General features: G+C 34.0%; 1 protein-coding gene across 1 annotated transcript in view; it reads right to left on the minus strand.

The window, feature by feature from the left end:
• Positions 1-16451: 16451 nt before the first annotated feature.
• The window catches only part of LOC132705354 (glutaredoxin domain-containing cysteine-rich protein CG12206-like), an 85958-nt gene continuing 76127 nt past the window's right edge, over positions 16452-26282 (minus strand). The window contains exons 6-7 of the mRNA XM_060675893.1: positions 23275-23340; positions 16452-18258 (exon numbers count right to left, since the gene is read on the minus strand). Of these exons, the coding sequence (XP_060531876.1) occupies positions 18082-18258; positions 23275-23340 (243 nt within the window). The 3' untranslated portion in view covers positions 16452-18081. The remainder of the gene's footprint in view (positions 18259-23274; positions 23341-26282) is intronic.

Here is a 26282-nt window from a genome sequence, read left to right on the forward strand (position 1 = left end):
CACCGTTCGGCCGGCCCGCCAGCTTCCAGCTGGGTTAAGGCCAAGCAACAAGGTGTACGCGTCGTTGCCAGTTCCCTGGATATTCGCTATCCTTCCAGAAGAGACGGTAGCGAACTTTACGATGAGGCTCAGTGAACATCGTTAACACTTTTACCCCGAGATGAAAACTGTAAGTTAAGAATTACGCCGTCATTAGGAATTTGGTTTTGCTATGTATTCCTTCTTCTTTTCATTTCGTTGGATATTGGAGAGTTATCTTGGTTCATCTAATTTTACCTCTAATCAACTCGAATAGGAAAGAGTGAGTGTATATCACGTCATAGTTAACGAAACATCTAAAAGCCGATCCAGTTTTCCTGACATAGTTGTAACCACTAACTCAGTTTTGGATTCACTTTCTCTTTACTGAAGGGAACTTAGACACAATCACTGAAAGTGATATTTTTAATAATATACCAATATAAATTATGATTTAACAATTCAATAATATTAATCCATTTTCGTAGCATCTGCCCATACTGACTATTAGTCAACTTTGTTTGAATCAATGCAACCCGCTTCAGCTAAATGTAGAGTATCATAATAGACAAGTGCATTGAGAGAATTCCTTAGCTTTTCTAAATAGCTAGACATGCCAGTACGTTTAGTTTTTTCCTTTTATTTGCAAGCATAATTTCATTCTAATGAGCTTAGGGTAGTTGTCGTTGTAGTCGTCGTCTAATCTAAATTGAAGATAGTATGCCCTTTTTGCCAGCTCAGTTCGCGAAACAGCGGAGACTTCTGTTACAACCTCACAGTTCTGAAATTGACTCGCCGAATAACTGTCGAAAAACTTTATTTCCACTACTAATGGTATAAGTTAGAGATAATAGATCATTAAGGCATTTAAAATTCCTTCCACCACTTCACACGTCCAAACTAATTGTTGAAATACACAAATGCCAACCAGAATCAAAGGGAAGATCGCATATACTAATAATAACAAAGCTCCTTGTTGAATAAAATTAGGTGAATAATATTATTCAATAACCACTACATCGACTTAGTTCAGCTCAACATTTCAGGAATGCTGACTCCTCTGACCCGTTATAAGGTAAAATAATCAGCAAATTGGATTATAATATAATTTATTGTTGTGTGGGAGCTTTCGATTGCTTACACAGTTTTCACAAAAAAGAGAGATAAAGATACTAACTAACCAAAACTATCAACATTTAAGTAAAACGCGCAAAACAGCGTCCTTGAATGATTTCTGAGTTTTTAATATTTTAAGGTCATTAGGCAGATAGTTTGATTACTTTGAGAGAGAACTTGAAAAAAGTATTCTCGTTTTATAAGTCTCGCTTTAACATAATTAATTAAATAAAAACTAGATGCAGAATGTAAAAAATGACAGTTTTGCATTTTGAACCACTTGATTTGAACTAAAATTTGGATATCATAATATGTCATTCAGGATAATCCCACATAGCTACTAGAGATATAGAGGCGCTGCCTATCCCGATAATAAAGCACCTTACGAAGCAACTATAAAACAAATTTCGTTTTTCTACTCCCGTCTGTAAAATACCTAATTACCCACCGATCTAGCGGGCGGGAAGCGTCACTTTACGTTTGCCATGAATCCGAGCCACTTCGGACATTTCCGTGATTTTACAGCACGGATTTGGAAGCAATCGGATATTTTCGGAGATATTTTCCACGCTTTGAATTTTTACGTTTGTTAATTCTGTGAAAATGTATCCAAAAACGGTCGTAGAAAAAGTATAGTATGCAACACGTTCGGTAAACTTTTTAACTCATTCGTTTATTAAAAACTCGCTTCGCTGCGCTTCGCTCGTGTATCTAATAGCTATAAAATCAACGATTCACGAAGTTAAGATTTGAACAGTCTGGAAAATATATGTCCATTAAAAGATACATAAGAGTCTCTTTCAAGCACGTACTAATATGTTGAGCAAATATTAATTCTGAATCGACGAACAACCCTATATTTTTTTATTTGATCATTAAAATGTATGGGAAAAATCAAAAGAAATTTCATTTCATCTACTTTCCCACCAAATACATTTGTTATATTAGTAAATTTTTTTATCGATATGGCAACATCCCGCAGCTGTGGGTTTGGAGATGCGACGAGCAAGTTTTGCGCCGAGGGTTGAGATCGGAACGAGGGTGAAAGCAGGAAGGAATTAGGTCGATCCGAGTGTCTCGTCGGTCTAGTGAAAGAGTCGATATATCTTGGACCGCGTATAAATTTACGACTGAAGTTTATCAATTTATGTTATTGAATTGTTTGGGTAAGGCCGTTTTCGAGATTTACGGAGAACAAATGAGATTTTTATGAGCTCGGAAGTAGAACAACAATAAAATTGAGCAACGGCTTGCGGAAAACGCAGTTTGTGTGTTTTGAGGCCCAATAGAATTTTATATGCAACATTAAATTTAAATTTCAAATCCAAGTACTTGTTATAATATAAAAATTAGGTCAGGTTGTTATATAGTCAGCCCAATTTTAAATGTATACGAATTGTAACATTGTACATCTCATAACATACTAAACCGCCAGAACAATCTGGTATCAGAAAACAATCATAATTGTTAGATGCTTTAATTGACACTACTGACAATCTGCTGCGGGTATCAGATGAAAGCAAAATGAAAGTCCTGATTGTCCTGGATTTCAGCACACATTTCGACATGATCAATCATAAAATGTTTATTTCAGTTTCAGTTTCGGCTTATTAGGTTAAGTAGATTTGTTACCCTTAAATGTGTTCCGAACCACTCTCTGTTGAATTAGATGTGCCACAGGGCCGTATCTTGCTCCCCTTGTTGTATACAGTTTATACTGGCAACAAGCCTTTCAGATGTTATTTTTATTTTAGTGACAGGAAATGGCAAAGCTGGAGATTACCATTAAAATATTATCCCTAATTACCCTAATTACCCATCGATCTAGTGTGCGGGAAGCGTCACTTTACCACGTCAGTTTCGTTTCCCATGAATCCGAGCCACTTCGGACATTCCCGGAATTTTACCGCACGGATTTAGGAGCAATCGGATCTTTTCGGAGATATTTCCCACGCTTTGAATTTTGACGTTTGTCAATTCTGACGGTCATGTCATTGAATGTATTCGTGTTGTTTTGCAAAAATGTACCCAAAAACTAACGGTCGTAGAAAAAGTATAGTATGCAACACGTTCGGTAAACTTTTTAACTCACTCGTTTATTAAAAACTCGCTCCGCTCATGTCAAATAAACGCGTGAGTCACATGCCGTTTATCGCACTTGTTGCATAATATGCTATTTTTCATAACTGCAACTGAATAGACCTACATCTCCCCTGTTGGTTTTTAGAAGTGAATCTAAGGTACACAGTGTTAAATAATAATTATAAAAAATTAAGAACTCCGCAATAATTTACTCAGATACAAATAAATTACTTTGCCAATCCATTGTTTTATCACGGTTCAATTATTATTGTGGTATCTATGCAATTTGTGTCTGAACAACACCCTGTACAGCAAGTACAAAATTCTTGTTTGTTGTTTATTTCCGACGTTCGTTGGCACCGTGCTACACTGTGTTTAAAATTAATTAAGCATGGATCTCTAAAATATCTCTTCAAAAAAATCACTTTTCGTACAGAAGGCAAAATTTTGTATTGAGAATTCCACAACATTGAAAAGAACTATATACTCTGCGTGTTACTCCTACTTCTCTCCACTATTTCCCGTTGGTCCTTCCTTTTTCCTTCCGAGTTACATATCAAAAGATTATTTATTTTTTCCATTTGTTAAGATACTTTTATTACATAGATATTGACGCTTGAACAGTATCTGGTATTGTTAGATGTCTGCATCTTGATTTGGTCTTTTGTTAGCAATAAAATTAATACCACCTATGAATGTATGAAATTTGTATATGTGTATTCATTTATTTTTTTTACATCATTTTTATTTTATTATATAATGACTTAAACAATACAAAAAAATTAATCAAGCTTACAATTTAATTGCAATATTACCAAAGTTAATATCATCATTTTCATTGAACCGTTCAACACTTATAAGCCAAGTTCTCCAAGCAATTGTTCGCCATCACATTCGACTTCGGAACATCTTGCTCCTCATAAATAATATTCCAAGCTTTCATTCACAAGTTTGGCCGCCCTTATGTACATTGCCTGAATGACATCGAACAGCCATCTCCTGCGTGACGTTTCATCGGCTCCAGCATATCGATTGCTCTTGACCCCTACCGCTGGCAAAAAGGTTACACGCCAGATGTAAACGGTAGTAGCAATATTGGAGTTTCCCTTACAACGAGTTCCCAGCGTTGCCAGCATGTCGACGTAGGCAAGGAAGTTGTTTGAAGAAAATTGTTCATTGACATGTGAAGAACATCCAAAAACCAGTCGGATCTGTTAGAGAGGAGAGAAAAAGAGCGTTGAGAATTGGAGACACCTATAATAACCTTTCTCAACAACTCAACGTTCCGTCCGGCATTAATTAAGTGTAATTCTAAGGACTAACTCCAAGGTTTAATTTGAAGAAAAAAGTTTAAAGTTAAATTTTTTGGTTATCTAAGTAATTTTAAAAAGTTAAAAAGATTTTATTATCGCTCTAACTAGAGAAGGTGCCATTCTTTGTGAGAGTCATATTCTGAGTACATTCTTGTACACCTATAAATTTTTTTGATTATTTATATTATTAATTAATTATTAATATATTTATTATGATTATCTATAATATTGTTATAATGCATTAATAATTAATTAATATGTAATATTTTAAATTTTGTCACAAGTGACGAAATTCCATTGTTGCTGCCTATGGAGTTTCTGGGCATACCATTACAAAAAATCTAAGCATTCCTCAAGAAACAGTATCAGTGATATCAGTGACATTATCTCACTGTTTAAATAATATGGAAATATTCAGACAATAACCAAAACCGGCTGTCACTCCAAGTGTAATTTTCAGACAAGATCGCCAGAGATGCATCTACAAGAACATACTATTTTCATTTTAGGCGGAAGAAAAGCCACTTCTCTCTGTAAAACAAAAACGACGTCTACTTGTATGGACAAGGGAGATTAAAAACTGGACACCATGTCAACGGGATTTATTTATTTGTGGTGAAGTATCTGATTTTGCAGTTTTGTTGGTGATGTACGAAGCAGAATTACATGAATATATATAAATATAATATAATCATTGAGCTTTATTGAAATGATGCAACGAGAGGAGATTCATATTTCAACAGGATGGTGCGGCATATCAATATACTTAAACCAAGTCTTAGTCTTCTAAGCTTTTGGCACGAAATGCAAAAAGCACTTCGAAACTTTTCACTGCGCACATTTAAACAACTAGACATTTTTTTATTTCTATCGACTTTTTACAAAGTATGGGCTAATGTCAATTACCAAATCTTATTAGATATATACATAAAAACACAAAATGCAAAATATAAGACAAACAATTTCATATTGGGAAGTACACAAAAAGAAAATTTATTAGAACAAGAGCTCAGAGGCGTTGCAATTTAGATATTCGTCTATAGTTTAATAGGCATTTTTTACCAAATTATTTAGTACAATTTTAGAAGCACTACTTTTTTGTATTTCCTTATCCTCAAATCATATTGACGTTTCTAAACGCAGCGTAATCGGATATGATATTTTATATGCATGATGAACTCCAAAATAAATAAAGATGGGAACTTTAATAAATTTAGTTTAGGAAATAATGTTTTGCAAAAGTATATATGTATAATATAGCTTAATTCTCACTATTATTTTTGTGCTCTGCTAAACCCACCACTCCTGACACAGTTACTCTAACACATGATGATAAAAACCCCCAGATATTTCATAACTGTGGTTTGTTCAATCGTTTTATTATTTTATTTATTTATTTAGTCTTACTTAAATCAGTCAAGCTAAAACGCGTCATTTGCGTTTTGGATTCATTTAAAACAAGTCCATTTCTATTGCAAAAAGTTATCATCATTCCTGAATTGAAGCAGAAACTTCAGAAAATTTGTAACCAATATTTCAAAAACTGTTGATACCAACCTACCAAACTACCAAACTAACTAAGTTATTTGCCTGATATATGCTATTGGATACTAATAAACAATATTTGTTGCTTTGTTTTTAAGGATGTGGCTGAAGTTAGATTTGGATTTGGATTCGGATTTGCAAATATTACAGTGGACCAGTTCCTTACTTATTTTAAGTAAAAAAACATATTCCTGTGAATATGCTGGTTCACTAAGCACGGAAATATTGTAAGGGAACTCCAAAAAATCATATCCAAAGTTACTATACAGAAATAACCCCTTTTCCCTATCATCATCCCAAAAAATAAATTAATTTAATTACTATTTCGCAATCTCTAAAAAACATGTCTCAGAGATTCAACCACACCATTGAAGAGCCACTTGGGAGAGCTTCAAAATGACGTGTTACTCAACCACCTTAAAACCGTCTTATGATTATATCTTCCCAACTGTTTCGAGGTGTTTGAGCAATACATCATTTTGAAGCTCTTCTAAGTGGCACTTCAATGGTCTAATTCAATATATGGGACGTCAGATTTTTTTGAGATTGCGAAATAAATATAACTAATTTTTAGATAGTAGTTTTACGTCAAGTTTCAAGGTGGTTGAGTATTACATCATTTTGATGCCTTTCTAAGTGGCTCTTTAATGGTCTGGTTGAGTTTCTGGGACAACATCAGATTTTTTCGAGGTTGCGAAGTAGTTATTAAATTAATTTGTCTTTTAGGATGATGCGAGGGGAAAATTGGTTATTTTCTGTATAGCAACATTGGATAGGTTTTTTGGTAGTTCCCTTACAATATTTCCTTGCTTATATGTTTTTTTTTTAATTAAAATAAGTTACGAACTGGTCCATATATTTGCAAATCCGATTCCAAATCCAAATCTAACTTCAGCCATATTATTTCTCCTTGATACAAAAACAGATTTTATAATTTTTGAAAATTAATTGTTTACTTCATTTTAGTAGATTACAGGGAAAGAATAATAGCGAACTATAAAAAAAGGCAATTTTCAACGGTTTTGAATTCTTTGATAACATAATGATAGCAATTTAGCTAGGCCGAATCGTGCGAGCTCTGGTATTGTGGAGTAAATAAGCGGCAACGTCGCGACAGGCGCGTTTGCGAGCACCAAGCAAGCGATGCAAGGGAGAGAAAGTTTTGCATGCAACAGTTTTCCCTTGTCTCTCCCGTTTCGAGTCCTGCGTCATCTCGATTCGGCCACGGGACCTGTTGTTCAGAACCTAAAGCCTACTCATTAAGAGCACGTTTTCGGGTATTGAGGAAAAAACACGCTCACGTTATTCGTTGTAGATGTTCCAGGCAGCACATAAAGTCACGTGGCTCAATCGTCAATGTGACGTCGTTATATACTTAGAGCAGCTGTGCATTTGTTTGCAAAATTAACAATGTGGTTAATCTCGTACATACAGGGAGATAAAGCTTAAAAATAAAATTTGATGTATTTTATTCTCTTGTTAGTGACAAGTGATATAGCTATAACTTTGCCTCTTTTTCGAGGTATAGCTCTCATAAAAGCAATATCTGAGTTGAGGTCCATCAGCCTTATGTTTCCTGACTCTCAATCAGGGTTTCGCAAGGAGTACGGTAGGACATCCTTCCAACTACTGATAGAGCTCAGTGCGCAAACGTCGAGAATGAAATGTCCGACTCCAGACCCATTAGTAGACGAGTGCCACATTGCCCAATTTTGGTGAAATGGCTGTGGCTGCTGAAAGAATGAGTTCATGTTTAAATGAAATTTTTGCATTACTCTACTCAAAATGGTTTAAAACTCAATCTCTGTAAGTGTTCAGTTATGTTTTTCGAACCCAATAAAGACTGGGCAAGCGAAAATGTTAAGCTTAATATGGCTGGAAATGAATACAGAAACCTACGTATCCTTCTTGGCACAACTCTTATATTTAAAAACCGAGTTTGTAAAATTTCTCTAAGAAATTTACATAAGAGTAAAAATATTTTGAGTACATCTTTAAAAAGACAATTAAGTGAGTCTCTCTCGTACTCTCACATTGCTATTACGCAGACTTTGTTTATGGTATTTGTCTTGATTTTCAGGCTAAAAAAGATTGCAACCAATTCAGAATTCGTGCATTAGCTTTATTTTTAACCATAAATCAAGGGACCATGTGAACCATAAGATAAAGGATTTAAAATGGTTAAATATGCAAGATAGATTAAAGCTCCATTTCACTTGCCACCTGCATAAAATTCTTAGCAACGAAACTCCAAAACATTTACCTGAAAAGTTCATTTTGAGATCTAGTACTCACAGCTGCGAAATTGGCCATAATAGCCAACTCAACATACTGCGACACCGAACAGCAATATTTCAGCGTTCCTTTTTTATGTGGCTCCCAAACTGTTTAACTCTGAATTACGTAATTGTTTTATGAACTTTACATATGAGGCCTCCAAAAAGAGATTTAAAGATTATCTGTTGAATAAAAGCTGAGTTTGGGGCTTTCTTGTTAATTAGTTGTTAATTGTATTTATTATATTGCACACTTTAGCCTTAGTTTATGTTAACCTGTATTTGATTCTAGATTTGGTATGTTTTGTATTTTGTAATAAAATTATTGCTAATTGTTGTCTCTTACGACGTGGCGTTGTTATTAATGAAATTTGTACTCATTGTAAATTGTAACTCATTTATATTCATTGAGTATTGTTTTGTAACTTATGAATGCTTGGTTAAGCAAACAACTTTACGGTCCTTGGACAGGTTAAAAATAAAGGTTTTTCTATTCTATTCTATATTCCGATATTTGGTATACCAACACAAAGTAGAGGCTTATTTCTTGGAAGTAGAAAACTAAAGAGCCACTTGCCCGACAGCACGTCTGAATGGCTGCTAAATGTTTTTTTCATTGTAAAACTAATTGTTCTTAAAAATAATTTTCTGTGCCTATTCTAAGATTATCAAAAATCTAATGACACTAACCAAATACCTACACATTTTTCCATGGTGTTGGCCAATGTAGAAGAAGATGCTAAACCACCTTTGAAAATCTCTCCTCAGGTTCACTGTTCCGCAAAAATGTTCCTGTTACAATAAAAAATATTCTGAAAAACAAGGTATTTTTTCTTTTTATAAAACTTGCTGACGTTTCGCCAATCATCCTGTTGGCTTCTTCAGAGCTTGACTGAAACTGGCTCGCATTTTACTCTGTACCTGCTTATATATTGTTTGAGGGTGGCGGAGCCAAATGAGGGGCATAAACACAGTCTCAGATGACTTATTTCCATATTCGTGACAGGTAGGGAACTGAGTCGCGGTTGAGATTGTTAGGTTGTTTATAGATTTCTATAGACTCCCGGATTTTTCATTGGTAGAAGAATTGATGACATGCAAGAATTTTAGTTTTATCGAATAAAATTTTATGTGCGTTTTCGTGATTGGGTTCGGCAACTGCTGATGAGTTTATTTGTCTTAGTCGTAAGGCTCTTTCGTGTTCTTTGCGCCAAGTTGATATTTTTCGTCCGGTTTCTCCTATGTATTCTTTGTCGCATATGCGTGGAATGCCGTAAACTCCTGGTATATCAAATGGAATTTCATCTTTGACGGACCGAACATGTTGAGAGATTTTTGGACAAATGGTAAAGCTGGTTTGGAGGTTATACTTCTTTAGAACTTTTGATAGGTGGTCAGTGACATTTTGAATGAAAGGAAGAACCACAGTGGCAAGTATAGGATTGCTTTCGGCGTCATTGCTATTGGAAGGTTGTAGTGAAGTGTATTTATTGATCGAACACACACCTTCACACTTCACTACAACCTTCCAATAGCAATGAAACGTCAGCAAGTTCGATTCAGCAAAAACCGACGCAGGAGGAATGTATTACAGTAGCCTGTGGAAGTTTCTTTGAAAAAAAAAAATTAAAATTGAGGTATTTTTACTTACGGTACCTTTTTGAGATTTAATGTCGTAAATATATGTTACTAGTATATGAGATGTGATTTGTGTGCTCGGCGATTTTCTGTCGTCAAAAAAACTTGCATGGGGGAGAAGAAGTCTCGGATACTAGTTAAAAATCGACACCTCAAGCGACTCCAACAATATCTTAGCAGACCTTACAAAAGAGGGGGAGTCCAAGTCTCGGATACTAGTACCGAACGGCCGGACACCTCAAACGACTTAGACTGCGGAAGATGCTTGACCAGAGCTTCGCGCGCCCCCAAACAAGCGGTCGCTTAACAAGCCCCCACACTTTGCGAGCAACTGCTTCTCCCCAGCCAAAAAGCGTTAAGAGAGTCATAGTTACTCCCGCCAAGAATTTTCATAATATTTTGTGTAAAAAATGGAATACAGTACTGCAATGTTGACAACCGCATGGGGTGAATCTATTTTGAGCAAAAGGAATGTTTACAAGTTGTTCCAAGATGGCCGAGGAGACGCCGATGACGAACCTCCCTCTAGGCGCCCCAGCACGTCAATAACTAATGAAAACGTTGAAGACGAGAAACAAATGGTGGTTGTAATTTTTTCTGAAGTTTTGGGCATGAAACGTATAGCATCAAAATTTGTTCCGAAAATTATTAATTTTGAGCAAAAGGTCAATGATGATCCTGATATCCTCAAAAAGATCATAACTGCTGACGATTCATGGGTATTTGGTTTTAAGACCGAAAAGTTCGATCAAATGTTAAGGTTTTGCTTATTGTTTTTTTTTATTATCGTGGCATAGTACATCAAGAGTTCTTACCAAAAGGAATTGATAATGCACCTGCTCACTCATGATTGCTTGTGTCTATTTTTTTTGACTTTTTCGTGTATCCAACACTCAAAAAACCCATGAAAGGAAGGAGGTTTAGAAAGATTGACAAAATTAAAAAAAATACTGGAAGAACGCAAGGTTATACCAGGGAGCGCTTACTAGAAGTGCTTCGAGTATTGTAAAAAATGTTGAAATAAGTGTATTGTCGGGGGGATTGCTTTGGAGGGGACAACATTAATTTTGATGAATAAATAAATACTTTTTGATAAAACTCAAAAGTCACCTTACTTTTTGAACACACCTCGTATGGTCGAATAATATATTCCCCAAGTTTTGATGGTATTTATTACATTCGGTTAATTAGCGAAATGGTAGTGTTGTGTGATATTTGTTTTGACGTGGTCATTTGCGGATAGAAAAGGGTTCTGAAAGATTGTTTCGGAATATGTTTTAAACGCAGTGATAAATAATTTTGACAAACAAGCTGCTGGTTTCTTCAGAGCGCTGTATGAAACTGGTTGCTGGTTAATAGCTTCATGAACGTGTTTTAAGATTTTGACGGAGTCTAACCCATCTTTGATGTACTTTTAATCTGATTAATATGTTTCGACCGGTTTCCCCGATATATGTTTTGTCAGAGCGGGGTCACATTGCGCAAGTGGTTCTAGATCGAAAGTATGATATCCTGATAATAAAAATTATTTGGGAGAAACACTGATTTTCGGAGATTCAGGTTTCAGAAACGATTGAATAGATCCTGGATGTGTAATTAACTAACAAAAAGATCATCTACATAGGTAGGCAGGTAGTTTTTCGGAATTTAAGATGTCTGAGATGACGAATAGTCTCAGGAACAGGGACTTTAGGAAAGAGAAATTCAACGTCAAAGCTAACTGGAATCATTTCACTCTCTAGCCCGAGCATCTTCAGGTATTAACAAACGAGGGAACATTAAGTTGGACTAGATGCTTGCCCGTTGAAATCTGTTTTTGGAACTTTTTTGCAGACGTTTTTTTGATCTATAAGGCAGCAAGGTGATCCCTATATACAGCACAAATAACTCGAAAGCATAGGCACTTGAATTTTGATCGGCTCAACTCCGACATTTCAATTCGCCATCTCATGTTTGCTTAAACTACAATCGCATCCGGCCAAAATCGAAACCACTTGCCTCGTTGTTCGCGTTCGAAATATTGCGGAATATGAATTCGAGAGATAAATTTCAATCAGCGTAGAGTGATTCCCGCGAAAAATCGAGTTTCCGGAAAATTCGATTAAGATAGTTTGGAATGTTTCAATTTCTACACCGCACTCGTCCGCTTGAAAGCGTTGGCGATAAGTTATTTATTTACCCTAGTGTTAGAAAAATACCCAATTCGCCAACATTGAGTTTCTTTTAACTTTTGTCGAACAGACGCGAGTATAAAATAAATTTTAGAGTAACGTTCGTAAATAAATAATTGCTGCTTGAATCGCCACCGCGAAAATATAGCGAAAATATTTAGAATTTGCAGTTTTTATTTTCGTTAGAGGAAATTTACGATAAAAAGAATCAATTTTGCAAAATGTATATTGTTTAGGTTAATCATTTGTCCATTTTAATCCTTTAATTTGTTTTTATTGGACGATACCTGGGATCATTTCGAACCATGTTGTCATCACAATTTTCCCGATCATATAGAAATAATTATACAGGGTGTTTGCTAAATAATTTACTAGATATTAGTAGAATGTCTAACCTGTTCATTTTCGACACTTTTGTGAATTCTGACATTAAATATTCTATAATAGTTGGAGCGAAACAAATGAGGAAATAAGTAACAAGTAAGATGCCCACCATCTTTAAAGGACAATAAAGGAAACAGGGTCTAGTCGCTCAATTGTCAATTTCATTTTAGAAACGAACTATAGTATTAAAGTAAAATTTAATAAAAATTTTAAAATGTTTAATTTTTTGTCCTCAGTGATCATATAGTGTCTTATGAAAATGATTTACTGGTGAGCCGAAAGAGCGAAAAAACGAAACTGTATTAAAAAAGACAGATTTGAGAAATATTTTTGACTACCGAATCCTTCGGTTCCTTTTCAAATAATTTCATTACTTTCTTCACTGACAGGATGGCAAAATTAGCCATTTAATTCTCGGTAAGTTCCCGAATTTGCCTAAAGAAAAACTCGGTTCGTTTCATCCCACGCCAAAAACAAGATTTTAGCCACAGGCGAATCACTGAAATATGCTTATTTTGAAACGCAAAATAAATGTTTACGAGTTTTAAGCTTCTTCAAAACAAAGTCATACCACCTAGCTATTTTTAGCCTTTTATTGTAATCAATAATTTTTGAGCTAAATGAAATGAAAGAAAAATTGACTACAGTAGAGCTTCGCTAATCTGAACTGCACTAATCCGGATTCTCCAGTAATCCGGACAAAATTAAAAGAGAGCATCAAAACTTTAACACTAAACTATGATGCACTAAAAATATGATATTTTAGAAAAATTAAAAAATGGTGTTAGTGGTAAGGTATTGCCAAGGTGGGCAAATGAAGAAGTGTGTATATTGTATAGCTAGCATGAATTTTTAAGCATGTAATGTAAATTTTGTTTTGAGAGTTTTGAAATGACTGAATGGAAACTAAGTTATACGGGTGGTTTATTATGCAGCGGGAAAAACGTGAAACATCATGCAACATGCATTACATCCCATATTTTTAGAGAAAAGGCGATACAACTTTATGCAAAATGTTGTGGTGATAACAACTTTAACACAAGTTGAGGTTGGGTAACCAAATTTCAAAAGAGACATGCTATTCAGAACCTTAAAGTTAGTGGGGAAAAATTATCTAGCGACAAAAGTGTTGTTAAGCCTTTTCTTCAGAAATTAACCAACTAAATTAGGGAGATGCAGGTGGAACCAAATCAGCTTTACAACGCAGACGAATCAGCACTGTTCTGGAAAATGTTGCCAGATCGTACTTTGGTACATCATAAGCTAAAGATGATGGTTATTGACAAATCAAAAAATCCGAGGCCATTTAAAAATTGGATCATTCCAGTTGCATATCATGCTACCAATAAAGCGTGGATGACTTCAGGTTTATTTCTCAAATGGTTTCACGAATCTTTTGTTCAACAAGTAAAAACATTTCAGAAAGATAATGCTCGAAGTCATTCAACAGAAGATCAATTGATTAATGATTATGTAAATATCGGGGCTATGTTTCTTCCGCCTAATACCACACCCTTAATTCAACTGATGGATCAAAATGCAATCCGGCTCAAAATATTTTACCGCAAAGACTTATTAATTTAGAGTTGTTGGAACAAAATATTTTTTCATCCAGATCTTGATGAGTCAAACTCTGATTGGGACCCCGAAGATTTGATCCCATTGCCTTTACTTATTCAAAGATCTGAAACCGCCAGTAATGAGCAAAGCAAATGAGACTGTTGCCACTGAAAGTGATCCTTTGCAAGAAACAGAGATCAACGATGATGACCCCTTTCGCTGTACAGTGAGAGTGGCAGTGAAGAGGGTGACGAGGATGGTGTTAGAATTGATCTAAAAATTAAAGATGAGGAAGCTATTCGTTGCTTTGGTACATGTATATATGGGCAGAAGAAAATGGTGCTGAACTGAATGTTTTGTCCGTCTTACGAACCAAACATAAACAAACAAAACTTACAGATTTTTTTAAATCTTAGTTTCATAAGTCCTAAATGTTAGCCTTATTAACATTTACCGATATGCGCATCGACGAGTTACATTTTACAATAATGCAAACCATTTATTTGCATTATTTTCGTTGTCGTTCTATGTCAGTAGGTGTAAGAACTGCCTGTGGGTGTCCTTTTTCTTTTGGTTTTAAGGTGTTAGTAAATGTTTACATTTTTAGTGTTAATGCTACAACAATGTGTATTTGGTGAATTTTTATCCGGATTGCCCCGGTTTTTATCAATCCTCTGTTTTTATTCATCCGCATTACTGAAGTTCTACTGTATAATATTGAAACTGCCTTTTGAAAAATTTTCAATAAAGAACCTGTATAAAATATAATAAAATGGGACTTCATTTTTTTTTTCAACAAGAACACTGGCGTGTATGGTTTGCTGAAGCAATTTTAAGTAAGTTAATTAATTTTAAATAGTATTTCCTATTTTGTTGAAATTTGGTATTTGTTATTTGAAATAGCTCAATTAATTCAAGCAAAAATAAAAATAACAAAATCTTAGTACTACCTACCTGTACGATTTTGGGAGACAATATGTCCGGTAGGTGGTACACCAAATATTGGTGAAATTTTGTCAGCAAAACTGATAAGCAATACATGTTTGTTTCGCTTTTGCAATACAATTATTGAAAATCATAAATGATAATTAAAGAAAGAGCTATAGTAATGGTTTTCATTAATTAGTGTTAATAGATTTTTTTTTGTTGATTTTTTTGTTATGGTGTTGTGAAATAATGCGAAAAACACCAGCAGTAGAAAGAGTGGAAAATATAAATACTAAAAATACTTAACATAAATAATACAAGACAAAAAAAAATAGGAGTAGGCAATAGTTTTATGAAGATGAAACTAGTATTTTGCAACAGGGATATTTCATTGATCTTAAAAGTGAAACTACTGATTGCTGTGATCTCGGTGGGTTTTTACTAACCAAGTAACCAACTAATCGAAACAGATATACGAACACTGCATGCTTTGAGATATGGTTGTTTAAAGTGTGCCCTTAGGTTTTGTTACAGTCAGCTTGGTTAGAGTGGCAAAATATTCGTGTAAGCTTGCGGCATTTGATTTTCGACCCACTCGTCGGTAGAAATGTCTTTCTAGAAGTCGCAACTGTGTTTATTGGGTTTGGGGTTTGTTCGAGGAAGCATTTAAATGAAATTGGAAATTATAGTCAACTGCATCTAAAGTAAATATTTCAATGGTTCGCAAATTAATTCCTGGAGGCAATTTCTGCTTTCCATTTCATATATTCCAGGAAGGCAAAACGTCGCCTTCTGAATAGTTAACCGACAAAATATCCCGTTCGACAAAGTGCAGACCTTCGCAGAATTAAAAAAAAATCTAAAATCCAGCATTAATATTTACTACTGTTTTAAAAAATCTATTATTGAGGAAATTATTGTCCCATTGTTAAGTAAATATTTCGACAAGCTGTTCGAGCCCCATATTAACAGAATTTCTTTATGTTGCGAATAAAGTTTTGTGTTATCGGCCTATATTTAGACTCCAATATTTTCATATTTAATCATATCGTATATAATATCATATCATAATCATTTAATCATATTCCTCGGACGGCGAGACTAGCCTTTTTTTTGTTTAAAATATTAGACCTATACACACATATTTTCGTGAATAGAATACATCCACTCTTTAAAGACAAGTGATACAACACCCTGTGAAACGTTTCTAATAGGTACAATTGATCGAACTGAGGTATATTAATCGTTTAAGTAAATATAATGTACGTGGTGTAATAACTTAAATTTGTTAAAAACATGGAGTATGTGTAAAAATCTTGTAGTTAGTTTTACTTGAACTTTATTTTTATTAAATTCATTAATAAAAAGGCAGCACATCCAGCACACCGAAACGTAGGTGGTAAGAGAAACACAATGCGTAATAAATATTTATTTAAGAAATATATTTACAAAAAAGATATAAAATACGAATTACGCCAAATTTACGATATTTCCAACGATATCATGTGGCCATCGATCATCATTTATCCAACTTAAAGAGACGACACATCGCACTTTTGAGCAAATTTGAGTAAGAAATCCATAGTATAAGATTAATACGGAGCATTCGCCATTGTCGGAAAGGAGTTTTGTGTTAAAATATTTTTAAAGACTGAGTTAAACATGATAAATTAAATTCTATTGGTTTCGAATTAATCACAGAAGAAAAAATCTATTACTTAAAAATTTTCAAGGTCAACGCGGTTTTACTTGGGGACATTACCAAAATTATTGTTTTGTTGTCACTTTGTTTCGAACATTAAATTATTGTAACTTTGAGTTACCTCCAATGTCCTAGGGAATTCCGCCTCATCAGAACTATAATATATATAACATATATAATAATAGTCGATAATTGCAGACAGTGTTTTTGTAACGCTTTAATAATTATTACTCTGCATGATCAAACCCTAAATCTACATGTCTGTCACAATTTTCGTATCCGCAAAACCCAACGATATAGATTCCATCTAAACCTCAATAGCAATTTCACCAATCTGCAACCACAATTCAAAGTGAGTGTTACTTAGTGTTTGTATCCATTGAGATGTAACTATGAAATGCGGTTTTGAGGTTGCCAGTTGCTAACGTCGGCAAGATTTCCTTATATTAGTTTTACACTGACAATAAATTCATGAAGCTCTAGACGAAGGATACTGACTACTTTGGGGACGAGCTTCGTCAATTTATTTGACATTGACATTTACCGGTTCAACCAACTCATAGTATTTAGTTTTATGTTTGTCTGTTTTTGTTGGTTTGGAACAGCGTTTATTCATAATAGTCCATATTTAGTTAAAATATTTAAGTCCCATTCTCTTCTACAGAGAATTAAAAATTAAGAAATAATAGGAAAAAGAAATACTATCCTTTTCATTTCCTTCCTAACATTGAAAGAAGGTCTTGAAAGGTCTAGAAAATGAAAATAAAGATGGGTTAAAATTGATCAGAAAAGAGTGTAAAAAGGACCTTGAATCAGATCAGATAAAACCTTTGAAGCCTACAGTTTCGCAATCCACTATTTCCTCATTAGTATCACAAGTTGGTACTTCGAGTAATAATTGATACTTTTAAGGACGAATTTGTACAAGTCAATTAGCAAAATTTGTTTTTTATTGTTCCGTAACGCTAATTATAATTATGTTTTATGGGATATGGTAAAAATTGGTTAGATTATCGCGTTAATGTGTTATAATAATGTGATTACGCTTTTCGGTTGGCATTAATTAATTGAAGCAAAAATCTGCTGTTGTTTAGTTTTGTTTAGATTGGAACAAAGTCTATTTCCTGAATAAATTAATGAAAACGTCCTGCATCACACTCGTCAGTTTGTTCGCGAATTAACATCCTGTAAAAATTGTCAGCGTAAAACTAATATTAAAAAATTGCGCTTGTCTAATGAGATATCAAAGTAATTTTCGGTCAAGCCGCTATGGGACAAACCGGGACCCTCTAGACAGACGATCGAGTACTGAAAACGAAAGAAACGGGTTGCGCAAGGAGTCCCGATCATTAGGTGCACGCGGTACATTTAATCAGTCCAGCTTCATCACAGCTCATACACTTTAACGCGACGAACTCCGTCGTGAAATGGTTCCTATGGACGGATTTTTTGCTGCCGTTGCACACGTGACAGGGGAGAAGTCGATAACCCCCGCATACTTGACATGTGCTGCACGCGTCTGGGCTCTGAAAAGGGAACAAAAATGAGAATGAAAGAGATAAATAAAACCGGCAAACGTCTCGAATCAACGCGACGCGCGTGCGTGCAATTGCGTTTGCATCTCATTACAGTTGGAAAAACGATTCCAGCAGATGTGCGTTTCGGCGAGCTCGACCTCAAATGGACCCGGTGCGATAGAAAATGAGGCAAACTTTACGATGGAAAAAGTCGGCTAATGATAGGAATTTCTTACTTTACTTACCGATATAATTCTTACTGAAATCATTTAAATATTTCATGTTTTGATCAAACAATATTTTCTTTAAATATTTGAGACTTCTAATCTAATCTAATAGTATTTCCTAATGTTTAAGAATTTATTAATTCGAAAATAGCAGTATCAAGTTTTTCAGGAGTATTTATTACTTACAACAACAAAAAATAAATACACAATACACCAAAAAAGAAAAAAAAAGACTGTGACAACTAAATCATTAGATCAATCATTAATATACTTAAATATTTATTATTTCAAATAATAAGCACAAATATACACAATTGACACAATCTTATTAATATATTTTATTTATATAATAACTTTGAGTTATTATTTATCCATAAAACAAAATCAGATAATGTGCAATATACAAACTTGCACAGAAAAGAATAAATTCAAAAATAATCAAAATATATCACAACCGCTTAGTTCAAAGAAGGATAAACAATACAACAGCAAATTATTTACCCTCAAAAATCGAAAACGGTGAAAAAATACCCATGGGTCCAATTCTAGTTTAACGTCACACGCCTTGCGGTAATCGTGTGTGTATGTGTGTGTGCGTAAATTAAAATGACACATTTTCAAAACCGTTTAATTTGTGCAGAGTGTTTTTGTTGCTCATTATGATTCCGCCAAGAAATGTTTATACATTTCCTTTATCATTTTTTTTTTTGGGGAAATAATAAAAAAATCACATAATTTTCATCTTCGACTGCGCAGTTTTTATAATATCAAAAATGAACTTTAGGATCCTCAAACGTATTACGTAAATCGCCCTTAGAATAATTTTTCTCTCATTTTTTGAATAGAATAGCCTCTTTAAGTTTTGTTAAGGGTTTCTATCTATTCAACTTTTCCCGTAATATTGGTTTTTATTAACCGCCATCTAGTGAGCGGTTGGTATATAATACAGTGACCGGTTTATTTTATTTATTTAATTATATTTAAAAATACATTTTTGTTACCACTAAATATTTCATTAAAATATTTGTGATATAAATAACACTTTACGAATTTTTAGGAGCTGCCGGTGGTTAAGATTGGTTTAAACTAGTCAAATTAGATATAAATATAATTAATTAAATATTAATTATTAAGAGGGAGTTGGATTTTGGTGTAGACCTTGGGTACACAGGTAGAAACAATATGTTAATAGTCCCCATCGTTCCCATGTGTATCAGAAAAAGTTATTCTATGGCAGAAATAAAAATTTTCATTTTTTTTTGGATTTTTCTCAAAAACTGCAAATATAAAAAATATTTCCGATATAAATTGTAGACAATAAAATTATCTACAAAAATTATGTTTATTGTTATAGTCACTATTTTTAAGATATATACGGCATTATATGCACCAAATGCGAGGAAGGGTGTTTGGCACTTTCCTTCAACGTGATTTCTCCGGTTGGTTTAGTCCACGATCTGTTATGACGAATGTTTATTGGATATTAGTGGGTGTTTTTTTTCGATGTATAGAACTTTAAGTTGGTATTACTGTTCAAGATGGCGACCGATTTAACAGCTTTCAAGTTATTTATTCTCAGTTTGGCTTGGCAATTCATTATGGATAGACTCACGCCTGAACAACGCTTGCAAATAGTGCAATTTTATTTCGAAAATAATGGTTCTGTGCGGAATACGTATCGCGCACTACGTCCATTTTATCGTTTACAAAATCGTCCATCAGAGCAGTTAATTCGATTAACCATGGAACGTTTTCGCACCACGTTTACTCTTATTGATAACTCGCATTCCCAGAGACGCCGTACGGTGCATACAGAAGAAGCTATTGCTGCTGTAGCGCGTAGCATTGAGGAAGACCCGAATGAGTCCATCGGCCATCGAGCACAGGAATTGGATCTGTGTCCATCCACTTTATGGAAGATTTTGCGGAAGGATCTTGGTTTACGTGCTTACAAAATCCAACTCGTGCAAGAATTGAAGCCAAACGATCATCAAGGCGTAGATTCGTCGAATGGGCCCAAAACGAGATTGCCGTGGTTCCCGATTTTCATAAGAAAATTTTGTTTAGCGATGAATCGCACTTCTGGTTGAATGGCTACGTCAACAAACAAAACTGCCACATTTGTAGGGAAGCTAATCCTCAAGTGTATGTCGAAACACCGTTATATTCAGAAAAACTGACTGATTGGTGCGGTTTATGGGCTGGTTGAATCATTGGTCCGTACTTCTTCACAAACAATGATGGCCAGAACGTTACAGTCAATGGTGATCAGTATAGAGCTATGATTACTAACTCTTTCATTCCTGAATTGAATAACCATGATGTCCAGGAGATGTGGTTTCAACAAGACGGCGCAACATGTCACACAGCTCTTGCTACAATCGATTTATTGAAAGACACGTTTGGTGACCGCCTAATTTCACATTTTGGACCTGCGAATTGGCCTCCAAGATCTTGTGATTTAGCACCGCTAGACTACTTTCTGTGGGACTATGTAAAGTCATTGGCCTATGCGGATAAGCCACAAACGCTTGATCATTTGGAAGACAACATTCGCCATGTTATTGCCGCTATATGGCCACAAATGTTGGAAAATTGGACGTCCAGATTGGACTACATCCGCGCCAGCCGTGGCGGTCATATGCCAGAAATCATATTTAAAATGTAATGCCACAATATTATCTTTCGGATAAATAAAATTCATGTCAATCGAATAATCCATCGTTGTTTTATTGCAACTTAAAGTTCTATACATCGAAAAAAAACACCCCTTACTTCATGAAAAGTGTTGATATTTGTTTAGATATTTGATCTATTTTAGCACACTTGAGATCGATGGGACTTTTGTCTCTTTATTTCTACCGGTGTACTCTAGGTCTCTAACAAAATGCAACCCTGTCGGATTTTTTATTATTTGAAATGAATCTTTTGATCGTACTATTTTTCGACCTCCCACATCTTTAGTTACAATTATGCCACGACGGTTTGACTGGCACGTAACTTCATTAAAATTTTTACTTGCTTATTCGCAGACGCCTCGTCCGCCCCTGAAGCAATAACGCTACGCATCGAATTTTCCCAACGGCCGGAAAATAAAACGTTAAGTAAAACCGTCATAAAAAGGAAGTATCTATTAAACGCAACAATAAAAACTCTCGGGTTCGCACTTTCTCCACAAAAACAATAAAGCTGTTTATTGTTTGTACCGCGTGAGGGGGGGTGGTTAAACATGACGACTAATTCCGATAAAATAATTCAATTAAAAGTTTTACGTTATGCGCCACAATAAAAATTTCTCGAGCCCAAAAAAAAACATTATTAATTAAATGGCTTTCATATTTTTCGATACGGCAATAATTACAGGGCGAGCCATACGATAGTGAAGTAAGGTAAATATCTTACTTTAGAATAACGCCAAGAATAAGTCTTGATGTAGTTTCGCTAATATTCTTTGCCTGTAGTCTACCCCCATTAAATGAACTAACTAATTATTACTTTTAATTATTGCTTTTGGAGTCTGCTTTTGCGGGCAGTGTTTTTGTCCCCCTCCCGTCTTTTCCACTCCAAATATTTTAATTATTATAAAGATTAACAAAGAATTTAAAGATCCCAAGTCACCGATCATGCTCTGTAACGCCTATGTGTGGTCCCATCTTGAGTTTGTGAGTGTCAAATGGAGTCCCTAATATCATAAATCAAATATGTGAATAGAGTTGAAAACATTCAAAAAAAGTTTATTTTTTATTTATTCTCATGAAGATATAACTGCAATATATTTCGTGTGACTTCTATTGTATGTTGAAATTATCTGTTAAGCAAGTAGTGGATTTTATGCATAATATTGTTAATATCAGAGTAGACTGTCCAAAACGGTTAGAAATATTTTAATGCTAGGGTGGAGATGACTAGAACGCTGGCTTTGTTCTATGCGCCTAAATATAGTACAAATTTAGAAAACAACTCACCAATATCTTTTTTGCAAGGAGATTATAACGGTTACTTTTTGTCCAATTCTGAATTTCATTTATTTCTACTACTTTGTTTTTTGTATTTTTTTTTGGATTTGGAAATATTTGTACTTACTCGTTAAAATTAAGATAAATGTACCTCGTGATAATTTTAAAAATAAAAATGAAATATTATATTAAATATTATATATAAACAATAAGTCTGAAAGTTCGGCGCTTTATGTTTGATTTGTCGTTTTTCTTTTTTTTCATGTATTATTTTGATGCTTGAAATTATAAACTTTATTATTATTATTATTATTATTATTCAATTTAACTATAACTTCCATTATATTATTAAAAAAATGTAAAATTCCGAATAAGTTTTTTCCGAGTCTCTTAAGAGTGTGAGAAGCTTCTATTCGTATATTCGGAACTACATATCCAATGTCAACACACTTAAGTTTGCTCGAAAGAGTAAGTGTTTTGAAACAGTTTCAAATAAAATTGCAATTTGCAATAAAAAGAGTTTTTTTTGTTTTGTCACTAAAACACAGAAACTCTGTATATCGTTTAAATACTTCTGGAACGGGAATAATTTCTATACTGTTATTTTTTTGATGTATAGCTATAGTACGTATGCCTATGCTTCAGTGTTTAGTTGGGAATTAAAACTTTGAATAAATGAAAAACTAAATACCCAGGAAAATGGGAATAACTTTCTTACTCGCTGGAGATGAAAGGAAAACAACGAATTAAACAGAAGCATATAGTCCTGCCGGTTGGAAATTCGTGATAACATACTAAGTAAATATTTTAAGGAAAATAGAAAGTCGGTTAGTACAACTTACCCGGTATGGCTTCAACAACTTTCGTAACTCTCCAGATTCGTTTAACCTCTCAATAGTTTCGACATCCTGTAAATAATTAAAAAAATTAAGTTTACAATCACATGAACCGAAAAATGTATTGAACACATGGACGCCAATCACAATGGTGAAAAATACGTTCCTATCCATGTTTTTAGAGGAAAATGACTTCCGTTCAAACGCTGCAGGTATATTGATCAGCGGAAAAAATTCCAAACGATTTTTTGATTAAGATATAATTAAAATAAAAATATATTAAATATATTTCCTCCTAGAAATCACTTTCTGACATGTGGCACCCACCCAACGTTTCAACTCTCTCTATGGTTTATTAAGGGTTTATATTTCTTTAGCAACAATTGTAAACCCCACCTAAACAGTGTGGGTGTTTACACTGCGCCGGTGGGTTTCAATAGAAACTTCACTAAAATCTCCTTTTGTTTACCCTTTGAATATGTCACAAGTTGTGTAAATTTTGATATCCAATGTATTGGAAAAAATGCGAAAGTTTAGATAAACCAAAAGTTTTAATTTCGGGTTCTGTTCATTCCAAATTAAGCCGACGTTAATTTATGTCCCCAACTGGGTCTGATTTTTTAATAGCGGCAAGTGATCAGTCAGTTTTGCATTGCGCATTAATCAAAACAGCTAAATCTTTTTTATTTTGGTCGACGGCGACGAAAGCTAATCGGAAAAGATTTTGTGCTTCCTATTGTATACATAGGATAGAACGTAAACCAGATTATAGCACTTATCCGCAAAGGAAACAATGTTCGAGATACCTCCAGGCAAGAAATAACAATCGAACAACGTATTTCCATTAGGTTTTGCAGATGGAAAGCGACTGGAAGCTTTTAGCGCGGAACCCAATCGATAACAATTATCGTACGAATTTTGCAAGAGCAGGAAAAACATTACTCAATGGAATATATATATATATATATATATATATATATATATATATATATATATATATATATATATATATATATATATATATATATATATATATATATATATATATATATATATATATATATATATATATATATATATATATATATATATATATATATAATGATAAATGGATGCTTGTTCCGAGGGTTAAACGATGCCATCTTTTTCTTTTCAGACGATAATGTGCGCCAGACAAAAGACAGTAGGAATTGATGCGAAAATTAGAAAATATAGCAAGCCTACGAGAAATAAACAGTTTTGATGACGACAATGTTATCGAGAATTAAATGTTTTTGTTTTCCACCAAAAGCGTTTTTGCAAAATTGTTGTTGCGTGACTACTTTCTGGAACAGCATTTTAATATAAATTCCTAATTCGAATCGACAGAATACTATATTTGAATAACGCAGAGTGTAAATTATAACTACGCAATCAATTAGGAATAAATATATAAATAAATGTTCAATCGTTATCTTATTATTTTTATAAAATTTTGAATAGAAAGGAGATATTTAGAAATAATAATTAATCTTCAGCAAATTTTTAATTTATTTATGTGCTAAAAAAATATAATAATATATAAAATATATAATAAGATGTCAGGACAGGTACGCTTTATAAAAAACTCAGTCCTGAGATAATAATTTAAACGTCAAAATGTTACTACTGCTATTAATTTTGATCGATTCAGTGCCGTTTTGTTTCATTACAATGCCTTGCCAATTGCGACACATTTTGAATTTATTAGCAATCCGATGCATCCTACAAGCAGGGCGCAGAGCCAAACGATTAAACGTTCTCTCTTAAACTCTGGCAGCAATTACTTCAGAAGCGATTTCGTCATAAGCATGAGCGCTAATGACACCGTTACAGATAGATACACATAGTCACAGACTTATTTTTTCGTAATTATGAATGTGCTTGTAAATATTTTCGGTTAAAAAATAAATATTAAGCTACGATTTTTGGTTACATTTGATGGTTTTCCTCCTCCTTAACTATTAGCTAAAATTATACAGTCTGTTGCGTCTGTTGTCGAACACATATTATTATTTCTTATGAGGTGGAATATAGAGTAAGAAACGAGAATTTTCGATGGTCTTTTCTGAGAAAAAGCTGTGAGCTATTCTCAGTGGGACATCCGGAACATGTGAATAAGTGCAGATGATTGAAACTATAGATATAGGAGATACAGAAACTGACAAAATACATTCTGTAACTTCACATTCTACGTAAAATGTAACTTGGCCAATACTTGTTGGAATAGGAGACAGTGCATGTAATAACGAGTCAAATAAGTAGCAGTTCTATACAGGGATATTATAGATTCGACGGGGAGGAGAGGACACTTTTTAAGGCTCGTTCGTTTCATCCCCATTAAATTAACAAAATAAAACATTTATCAAAGAAAACGAATTTTCTCGTTTCATTGTGGGAAAGGAAATACTATTTGTAAACGTATGTCACACCATATGTGTTGGATTCATTTCTCTCTTTCCTTTATATCATTTCCTTTTTTAATTACAATTTAAACGAAACTCCATTAAAATATTGTATATGGAAAGTATTTAAAAAAAAACAAAATAAAGATAATTATTATAACAACGAACTCGTTTAACTTAAGCATACTTTTTGCCATTTTTTGGTAACAAATTAGACATAACAAAACTTAGGTTGATTTGGAAGTTGAATAATCAGTTTAGTACCACATTTAAAGTGTCGACTAAAAACAGCATAATAAAGAGGACGGCTTAATAAAGAACGAGGGATACCGCGCGCCTATGTAGAAAATCAAATAAGCACCCAGCTTTCGGTGGACACATCTGGTGTATATAGCATATAATGAAACGGTAGCGTGTAAAGGCTGAGAAGAAATTTATTTTCAAAAATCGATAACAGAGGTTTTATCCTAAAGGTCTTACGTAGCTATACTCGAAATCAGGAAAGATGACGACTACGTCATGGTGATGGTACTAGCAAATGCCATAAGAATATGCTTGGTATCGTTGTTAACGTAATCGTCATTTTTCCTG

The sequence above is a fragment of the Cylas formicarius genome, unplaced genomic scaffold (assembly GCF_029955315.1).
Source record: "Cylas formicarius isolate icCylForm1 unplaced genomic scaffold, icCylForm1.1 PGA_scaffold_7__23_contigs__length_41026272, whole genome shotgun sequence".
In the NCBI taxonomy this organism is placed as follows: domain Eukaryota; kingdom Metazoa; phylum Arthropoda; class Insecta; order Coleoptera; family Brentidae; genus Cylas; species Cylas formicarius.